At 52.3% G+C, this 10,604-nt stretch overlaps 1 protein-coding gene across 1 annotated transcript in view; it reads right to left on the reverse strand.

Annotated features, from left to right (window-relative positions):
* Positions 1–9,226, reverse strand: part of BAALC (BAALC binder of MAP3K1 and KLF4) — a 52,517-nt gene extending 43,291 nt beyond the window's left edge. The window contains exon 1 of the mRNA XM_004607781.2: positions 8,822–9,226. Within this exon, the coding sequence (XP_004607838.2) occupies positions 8,822–9,197 (376 nt within the window). The 5' untranslated portion in view covers positions 9,198–9,226. The remainder of the gene's footprint in view (positions 1–8,821) is intronic.
* Between the last annotated feature and the right edge of the window lie 1,378 nt (positions 9,227–10,604).

Below are 10,604 nucleotides of genomic sequence, written 5' to 3' on the forward strand. Positions count from 1 at the left end.
TGTGACCCAAAAAGAAAAAAAAAAAAAGAACAGATGTTCTTCTGCCACAAGAAGTTAAAGGAATCTCAAAGTGGGGGCAACTCTCCATGAAGCAAAGGTAGGCTCTGAACTGCAGGTGAAAGGGATCTATGTGTCAGGTGGAGAACAGGGATTACTGATGAGGCAGACTGGAGAGAACATAAGAACACTGGTTGAGGGTCATGGATACTTTGGTGGTGTAACGGTGAGGTAACTGTGTACTTAACAGTGTACATCAAAATTGTAAGAACAAACACTTTTTTAAGCTTGTGACCCGAACTTCAACAACTGATTTTAAAGATGATTTTGCTAAAAAGAGAGGATCAGGGTCAAGGCAGAAGGGAGTCTTTTGAGATTGGTGAGGGAGGCCAGACTGGTAGTGGGTTTAGTATTGGAATATTGCATGCCTGAAACTATATCTTAATAGCTCTATGTAACTCATAGTACCTCAAATTTTCAAAAAATAGATAAATAAAAATAATAAAATAAACAATACTGGATTTAGGGTAAAAAAAAAAAACAAAGATAGGCTGGGTTTGGGAGGAGCATGGTGCCAGGTGACAAATGACCTCACCTTTATTCGCACATGGCTCTGTGGGTGCAAAGGGCCAAGGCTGAGTGTCCCCTACTGAAGGGCCACCTTTCTCTGTGTCCCTCCGTGTCCTCACCTCTCAGTAGGCAGGAAGTCGGGAAATTACTGGGGCTCTCCCGGGAAAGGGAGCCAGAGGGGACAGCTTTGAGCCACACCTGCCAGTGCTCAGGGGTTATCCCTAATTCTATGCTCAAGAGTGACCCCTGGCACTACCGGGGGGACCATATGTGATGCCAAGGATTTGGACCAAGGTCAGTCAATGCCCTAACTACTGTGCTATCTCTTTGGCCCCCGTGTGTATGGTTTTGACAGACACAGTTACTGCTTCACCACATCACTGCCACCCATGCCAGAGCTGTGGCATGGCGTCTCGGCAAGCCCACCTCCACATCTCAGCCCCTCTACCTGTTTCTGGAACCAGAAGTGGCTTCTCCCCGCCCCCCCACCCCCCACCCCCGCCCTCTGCAATCCCGGTAGTCTCCACACCTGGCCTTCATCACTCATTGGACCTGGCTCAACACGTCAGACTCTCTCCCTGCCCACCCCCCCATCCTCCAGGACACCATCCACTCCTCACTCCCATAATTCCACTTGTGGCACCGCAGAGCTGTCCATGCTCTACTCGGCTACTGGACCGCTCAGCACATCACATGTCACGCTGCACACGCTTTCATCTCCTGGGGCTGGGGGAGACAGGCAGGAAGGTGAGGAGTGATTCCCAGAGGATCCCTCAGGGCCCCCCAGAGGGGCTGGCTCCAGAGCGCCTCCCTCCACACTGCAGGAGCACAGCACACCAGGAGGGCATGCCGAGAAGTCCAACAAACGCGTTTCTATCACATTTTCTTTTTTTTTTCTTTTTTTTTTGCTTTTTGGGTCACACCCAGCGATGCTCAGGGGTTACTCCTGGCTTTGCACTCAGGAATTACTCCTGGCAGTGCCTGGGGGACCATATGGGATGCCGGGGATTGAACCCGGGTTGGCTGCATGCAAGGCAAATGCCCTACCCGCTGTGCTATCGCTCCGGCCCCTCTATCACATTTTCTAACATAAAACCGAGACTGCCTTTTCAGAATAAAACACACTTTTGTACTTTTACTTGTCTACTTAGATTTTCCTCTCCTTACTCTTACTAACTTATAGATTTACTTATAACATGAAAGATGTGTCTACTTCATGCAAATCTTTAAATGTATACGTGTAGAATAGTTCAATTATTTTTTAATATATATTCATGTAAAAAGAAAGATACATACAGGCTTTTGTTTTGCTTTGGTGTTGTTTTGTTTTGGGGGCCACACCCAGTGGTGCTCAAGGATCACCCCTAATGGGGCTCTGGGGAGTATATGGGGTAGCAAGGGCTGAACCCAGCTCAGCCGCATGTAAGGCAAGCACCCTGCCTACTGCACTATCTCTCCAACCCTGAAGAGTTCAAACAAAGCATGTTTGGCTTGGTTTTATTGGGGGCGGGGGGCATACCCAACTGTGATCAGTGTTAACTCCTGGCTCTGAGCTCAGTAATTACTCTAGGTGTGGCTCAGGGATCATATGGGGTGCTGAGGATCGAACCTGGTCAAATGCAAGCAGGGTAAGCACCTTTCCCGCTGTACTATTTCTCCAGTCCCCACCCCTGTTCTTAAAAAATTATTTTCATCAACATATAATTGATTTATAGTTTTGTGGAATTTCAGGAATTTAGCTGTAATCATCTCTATGTGTGTAGGAACCACCACCTACACAATAAAAAACTACAGATGAGAGATCTTCATAGGGGGGATATCAAGAAACACAGAAAGGGAACAAGAAGTGGTCAAAGCTTGCCACAGGTGGAAGGGTGGGGGCCAATAGTTAGGTAGAAAAGGGACCAGTGAGACAATGATAGTTGGAAGCAATCCCTCTGGACAAGAACTGAGTTCTGAGAGTAGGTAAACAAACAAGCACTAACCTTTCAGTGTCTGTTTTGCAAACCATCATACCCAGAGGAAAGAGAGAGAGTGGGACAGAGAGGAATAAGAAAAATACCTATTATAGAGGTAGGCAAAGGGTGGGGCAGGGGGAGGGGGAGGGGCACTGGCAGGTGGTGGTGAGAAATGTGCAACTGGAGAAGGAATGGGATGTTAGAACACTGGACTACTGAAACCCAATCACGAACAATTTTGTAACTGTATAGCTTGTAGGGCATTTGCCTTATACAGGACCAACCGTGTTCAATCTCTGGCATCCCATATGATCCCCTGAACACTGCCAGGAGTAATTCATAAGTGTAGAGCCAGGAATAACCACTGAGCATCGCCAGGTGTGACTCAAAAAGCCAAATAATAATAATAATAATAATAATAATAATAATAATAATAAATTTTTAAATGGTCAAAGACTTGACTAAGGGGCTTTTAACCCTACAGGGGAGCTCTGCCAGTCATTAGAAACAACACGGGGGCTGAAGGTGCGAGAGATAGGGGTGAGGAAGGCGAGCAGAGGCACCCAGTGAAGCACACTCAGCCTTCAGAAACCAGGCAGCAGAGCACAGAGAGATGAAGAAGACAGATACAAAGGGGTCGCACTAATGGGTGGTATTCAGAGAAACAAAACAAGGGGGAAAATTACCCCCAAAGAAAAACCCTGAGACACTGAGGGCAGAACTGGGGGCACCATGGGGGCCTTGGAAGGTACTATACAGGCACTCTGGTGGTGGGGACGGGTAATGATGCTGTACCCCTAAAGCGAGTAACATTTAAACTCTTGTAGATCAATGTGACCTTGATAAAAAAAATTAATTATGAACTAATTACTTGAGGGGATGGAGAGATAGTGCAGTGGATAAGATGCTTGTTTTGCATGCAGCCAACCTGGGTTTGATCCCCGGCATCCCATACCTGATGCACCTCCAGGTATCCTGAGTGCAGAGCCAGGAATAACCTCTGAGCATCACCAGGTGTGCCCCTCCCCCAAAGAAAATAATTACTCAAAAATAATTATATTGCCCAAAAATAATTATATTACCCAAAAATAATATGGGACCAGGGGCCAGAACAATAGTACTGTAGGGCATTTGCCTTGCACACAGAAGATCCAGGTTTGATCCCTAGCATCCCATATAGTCCCCTGAGCACTGCCAGAGTGATTTCTGAGTGCAGAGCCAGGAGTAGCCCCTGAACATCACCGGGTATCACCCAAACCACCATCCCCTGAAAAAGAGAAGAAAATATAGGGCCAGATAGTAGGACAGGTAAGGTATTTGCCTTACATGCACTGACCTAACAGTTCAATCTGTGTCACCACATGTGTTTCCTGAGCATAGGGAAGGAGGAGGGAGGGAGGGAGGGAGGGAGGGATGGAGGGAGGGAGGGAGGGAGGGAGGGAGGGAGGGAAGGAAGGAAAGAAGGAAGGAAGGAAGGAAGGAAGGAAGGAAGGAAGGAAGGAAGGAAGGAAGGAAGGAAGGAAGGAAGGAAGGAAGGAAGGAAGGAAGGAAGGAAGGAAGGAAGGAAGGAAGGAAGGAAGGGTTCAATCTGTGTCGCCACATGTTTCCTGAGCATAGGGAAGGAGGAGGGAGGGAGAGAGGGAAGGAAGGAAGGAAGCAAGCAAGCAAGCAAGGAAGCAAGGAAGGATAAAAATAGATTACCACGGTGATAATGCAACTATAACGGAAGGCCAATCCTTCCTGAGTATTCTCCTTGAGAAGAATATTCCATGGAACAGGAAGGAGCTGGAGGCAAGTCTATCAGGAAGTCTCATAGGGAAGGATCTAGAACCTTCTCTAGATCTGCATTGTTCCTCAGAGGTCTAACCCTGTGCCTCCCCTCTCAGGACAACACGGCCAGTTCCCTGCATCCCTTGGGCACCTTCCCAGGAGAGCTGAAGGCAGCCCCCACTCCACGCCTGTCTCCCCTCTACCAACTTCCTGGCATCAAAGACCAATGTGCTGGCTCTGTGCCAGTGTCCAACGAGTGACAGAGAGCCAAGGAAGTGTCCTATCTCTGTGCTAGACCCTCCACGCTTGATGCAGAAGTCTGGTCTAAGTCCCCTGGGACGATGCTGAGTACAGTTCCTGCATTTGAAGTGCCCGAGGCACGGACACGTCCAGGAGACACCAGCCTCACTCTCGTGCCACGCTGCGGCTGCGTTCCTAGAATCAGCCCAGCCACGCTCTTCCCAGGATTGGCTCAAATGAATTTCACTGCATCTCACTCCATGCTCGGGTTGGGCTCAAAACATTCTGTGCAAACACGACTCACTGTCTTTCCAGAACCTGCTCTCACTCTTGTCTGCACACGGCACCTCCCAGAATTAACCCATCAACTGAGAGCAGAAACTTCCTCCCTCAGTGGCCGAGACACCCGTCAGAGACTCCCCCAGATGGTGCTAAGTGGGTGTCTCTCTTCGGAGGCCTCCGCTGTGTCAGCTGACCAGACCACTCGCTATTAATAAACTGACTTTGCTTTTCCCCAAACCCTCTCGCTCTCCTGATCAATTCTCTTACCAGCCTGTGACTCAGACCCAGAGGAGCCTGGGAAGACCTTCCCCGTGGCATCACGATGAATCAAAGCAGGCGAGTCCAAGTGTTCCACCCGCAAGGTGGATTTCAATCAGGATACTAACACACACACCCCAATGTCGGGGACCTTGAAATCAGCGGAACACATGCGACATCAAACTTCTCTTTTCGCCTTGTCCTTTTCCACTTAGGAAACTCGCTTTGCCTTGAACCTTCTGCCGTCCTGCCTTGATTAAAGTGACCATCACAGCCACTGACATCTGGCAGGCAGAAGCACTTGTGAGGAATTTGAAATGTTTTGTTGTTTTGAGAAATTGGGCTAAGAAGCGGGGTGGATTAGCTGTCCAAGGTAGGGTGCTTAAGGCTGTCACACAAAGGCGTGATTAAAGCGAGGTGAAGGGGCACTGGACACAAAGGGCTGAGCTAGGAGGGGTCTTGGCCAGCTCACAGGTCCCCTTTCTCCTTAGGTTCCTCCCACCAGACAGGTAACTGCTTTATGTACATGACCTCATGCCAGCCCCATTGAACATCGTCCTGTAGCCAAGAATCGGGCTTCAGTGACACAAGACCACATGGAGATATCAGATACTGGGGATTTCAGTGAAGGGTTGAATGCCAGCCATGCATACAGAGAACCTAAAGGCTTCGTGACTCTGCCAGCCCGTGGCCACGAGCTCCCAACGCAGGAACCAGGCAGAGTGCTCAGCTGGCCTCTGGGGGTCAGGAGGAAGCCGGAAACTCTTGGTGAGACTGGCAGAAAAATATGAGAGAATGGAGCAGGAGACAGGAGAGCAACGTTCACCAGCAGGTAATCCTCAAAGGGTTTCCGCAGCCCTGAGAATGGGGGAGGGAGGTGGCTAGAAAGAGGGCATTGTGACTCAAAAAAGGAGAGAAAAGCTGGGGGAATCTTTGAAAGTGATGCCATGGCTCAGACAGCAGGAAATGCAGGAGCACCGGGGAGAAGATGAGGAGGACGTCATAGAAGAGTGGAAGAGCAGAGGGGAATGGGGAATGAAAGTGGGGACCTAGAATATTCCAGCTGGGAAGGGATTGAGCTGAGTCCTGTCTGCCTTGGACAGGTGGCATTCAGAGACCCTCCCAGCTCTGTAATTTAACCAAAAATGAAACTATTTTTGGTTGTTTTTTTCCAACAGACCCAAATCCAACCTTTTCTGTTGCTTGAACAAGAGCTGCGTGCGTGTGTGTGTGTGTGTGTGTGCGTGCGTGTCTCGCGCACGCGTATGTATCTCTGGGCATGCGTGCGTGCGTGCATGTATGTATCTCCGGGGAAGGGGCTGAGAGACAGTTCAGAGACAAAGCCATTGCCTTGCCAATGTGAGACATAAGTTCTTTCCCCGCTGCTCTGGAGCACCAAGGGGAAGTTCTGCGCCCGTGCCTGGCGCTGCTGCTCACTGGATTCCCAGCACCTCGCGGTATCTCCAGGCCCAGCAGAGTCAGCGTTGTGCAAGCACTGTGAGCCCCACAGCAACCCTCCATGAGCACTCTACTCAGTGTGCACAAACGCACCCCCTAAATTAAACGTGGGCACACCACAACCAAACACAGGAGCGATTCCTCAACAACAGAGGGAAGAGAAAGAGTGGGGACGAAAATCAAGAAAAATTGATATAAACAGGAAAAGTGGCTGCCGAGCTGTCACATAAGTGGGGGCCACCAGCTGCGCCCAAGGAGGCTGTGTCTGAATGCATAGGTGGGCCCTGGTGTATGTGTGGGGAGGTGTATGTTGGGGGGAGGGGTCAGACAGAGGGATCAGGGAGAAATAAAGAATAAAGGGTCCTGGCTAACCCTCAGCAGGGGCTGAAGTCCAGATTCGAGGCTTGCTAGGATGATTCTCGAGTCAAGAGGACCAGTGCCCATGACAAGGACGCCCCTTGAATCCAGCCCCTCTCCTCTCTGGATAGCCCATGTGACCTGTAGGAATGACCCCTCTCCTAAAATGATTCTGTTCATCTATGAATCCTGCTCATTTTGGGGTGCTATGCTGGCAGTGGAGGTGGGTCCTACTTGGTGGCAGGGCTGACGACGCACTGAGGTGAACAGAGTCCCTCAGCTGTCACCTGTGCAGGAAGCCAACGTGGTAAGGAGTGACAGGTTGCTGAGGAAACTGATTAACAGCAGAAAGGACTAAAGAGGGATACTTCTAGCCATCCCATAATAACTGTCACACCCATGCGCAGGCTTGCAAGCACACACACACACACACACACACACACACACACACACACTGTACACACACACACACACACACACACACTCACCACATACTCCCAGTCACCAAGGCAACCATGCCCTGAGGCTATAATTTATTCTTTTCCTGTTCAGTCTTTGAAACCAAATTTCCTTGGAGTGGAGTTCGGCCTTTGGGTCTTCTGAGAGAACCATGTTTCCGCGGGGAAAGCAGCATACCAACACGTGTCAGTTCCCCTTTTGGTGCTGGGTGTTTTGGGGGGTTTGATGAGGGGGCTACTCCCAGCTGTGCTGGGGGAGGTCAGGGTGCTGAGCCTGCAGGGAAAGCGCCCGCCTCAGGCCTCCAGGCCTCGCCCGCACCCTGCAGGTTCCCTTTGAGGGCTTCTGTCCTGTCTCTACTCCCATCTCCAGAATTTAGCCAACACATCATTTAGAAACTTGCCCAAAGCGCCAGCCACACAGCATCATCGTGAGGATCGCCACTGGGAGTCAGAGAAATTACAGAGCAGGACAGGCTGGTGCCTGGCGTGGCTCCTCGTGTGAGAATTACAAGGTTCAGAGCAAGAGAAATGACCAGGTCATAGGGACAAGGATCCAACTTTGGTTCCAAAAGACAGAAAGGCTCTTCTGAAGATGAGAGTGAGTGCTCCATGGGTGGAGGGTGGGTGGTTGATTCAGGATGATTGATCCTTTCCTTCCTCCTTACAATCTACTGTGCTTGAAATCAACCTCATTTCCTATTTCCGATTTCATTCATTCAAAAGCCCCACAGGGCTGGAGGATGAGAGCACAGAGAGCAATAGAGAGGCAGTCTGGACCACTCCCGCCCTCATGCTCAGGGGACACTTCTTCCCTTTGAACACCTGGAAGGAAGGCTAAGGGGTGGGGTGGGGGTCGGTTCTTCTCTCCCACCTACAACTCTTGGCATCTGCACCCCAAATTCTCATCTGCAACTGGGCCCAAAACTTTCTCCACTCCTTCTCTCCCCTGGATTTCAGCTACACCCCCCCCATCAACACACACACACACACACATACACACACACACACACACACACACACACCCAACATATAGAGTCTGCCAGGGCTCAGCAGGAGACTGTTTTCCCCCAGGAAACAGCAGCCCCCCCCCCCCAAGTAAGCCTGAGTGCCCAACTATTGATGGGGTTTCGGTTTTTTCTTGCACAGGGAATCGGGTCCTCAGAGGTCAGAGTTGGGAGGTGGGGGTGGGAAGGAGAATCCTGTCCAGCAGGGAACAAGCCAGGCTTGCCCCACCTACTGGGTCAGACACCGCTTAGGAATTCGGTGGGGGTGGGGGAGCCGCGGGGAACCCCAGGGTGGCCCGGTGGCCCGGCTTGGTACCCAAGGGGCGGGCCGGAGGGGGGCTGCGGCCAGGTGCCCTGACCTCTCACCCATGCAAACAAGTCGGGGTGCCCCAGTTTCGGGGACTCGCTCAGCCTTGGGGGATGTGTCCACGACCCTCGGAGCTGCCCCCCCCCGCCCCCCGACACTCACCCGCGTGCAGGCCGCCCGCGTCGGGGCCGGGGTCGGGCGCGGCGGCGCTGGGCAGCGCGTCCGAGTCGGTGTAGGTGAGCCAGGTGGACTCGGTCTCCCGGGTCCAGCTCTCGTAGTAGCGGGGCTCGATGGCATCGGCGCGGCTGCCCCCGCAACCCATCGTCCTTCCCGCCCGGCCGCCCGGCTCAGCCCGGCGCGGCCCCGAGCCCCTCCCGCGCCCCTCCCGCGCCCCGCGCCCCGCGCCCGGCGCCCCGCCCGGAGCACAGCTAAGGCGGCCCCCGAGCGCGGGCCGGGTGGTACGCCCCGGTCCTGCGCAGCCACCAGGCCACCCCCACCGCCATTCAGGGTTTCCTCTTCCATCCACGCATCCCTGCATCCTCCGTCCTGCCCTCTCCCCCTTCCCTCTCTCCTTCCTTCCTCCCTTCACTCCATCCTCCCTTCCTTCCTCCTTTCCCGCTCCTCTGCCTCCTCATCCCTCCCTCCGTTTTTCCTGCTACCTGCTTTCCCGGAGCTTGGCCGGGGGCCCAGCCGGCTCTCCAGCCACCTCAGAGGCCGTGGGCAGTCGGCACCTCTGTCTGTCTGTCTGAGCTGATTTGGGCAGTCGTGGGGGCCCGGGGTGGGGTTCTGAGACTTGGGCTACCCTCAAGCCCTTTCTCCTCGGTCTGGGATTTCAGGATTCCCTGACCTTTATTGTCTGACCCCCAAATCCCACTCGCAGAGCAGAAGGGGTTGGGTAAGCAGGGCATATGACAAACCCACAGGGGGCTTTGGTATCTTGGGGGTCCATCTACTACCCAGCCCGTTGGTTTTTTCCTTTTTCTGGCATACTCAGCTCTGTCTGAAGCTCAAACATGGGGTCCAAGTTGACCCCAAGGCTGTCTGAGAAGGCCGTAGAGGGCTGGGAAAGGGGAGGGCAGAACGCCCAGGGGTGGGGGGTTGTCCAGTCTCAGTTTGCCAGAACACGGTGCTGATTACGCAGCTCTCTTCCATTCGCCCTGTACTGAATACTCTGTTTGGGGCCACACTTGGCAGTGCTCAGGGCTTTGCGCTCAAGAGTCACTCTTGGTGTTGTTAGGGGAACCATATGGGGTACTGGGGATTGAACTCAGGTCAACCTTGGGCAAGGCAAAGTGCCCGACCCACTATACACCCTCTCCCGTCCCTGTACTGAGCACTCCTGATGGTAAAACACTGCCTGTAGAAATGTTTAAATGATATACTATCGCAATCATCTCGTGTACACAGGGTGCCGCATCCTGTTGAATGTCTGCAGGAGACAGATTTCCCCTGCTCTCCAAAAATGGACTGATCCTCTCATGTTCAAAACCCTCCTTAAAGACGAAAAGGCAGAGAGCAAAGAAGCTTTTGCTGCTACCCACTTACATGGGAGATTTTGTGAGGGCTCCCAGATACCCCAAAATAACCGAGTCATCCCAAATGAGTCATAAAACCCCCAAATCCCACTCGCAGAGCAGAAGCAGAGGAGGGCTTCCTGGGGGAGTCGCCCCTGGGGAAGGGGTGCTGAGGGGCTGCTCCTGCTGCTCGGGGTACCCGCTGCCCACAGAGGGGGACTGCAAACCCAAGCCCTGAATGCCATCACTCCTTTTCACCTTGTGTTGTAAAAGAGAAGATCCTCTCCTGTTCTCTTTCAGGTGACGAAAGCAGGTACTAAGGAATTTGGAAAAGCGAAGGTTCCCTGTCTGGATTATTCATTGTACCCCCACAGAAATGCTAGCCTTTGTCTAGCACATTTAATTTGCAGCCACTGGTAGAAAGGCTGAAT

This window comes from Sorex araneus, chromosome 2 (genome assembly GCF_027595985.1).
Source record: "Sorex araneus isolate mSorAra2 chromosome 2, mSorAra2.pri, whole genome shotgun sequence".
Lineage (NCBI taxonomy): Eukaryota > Metazoa > Chordata > Mammalia > Eulipotyphla > Soricidae > Sorex > Sorex araneus.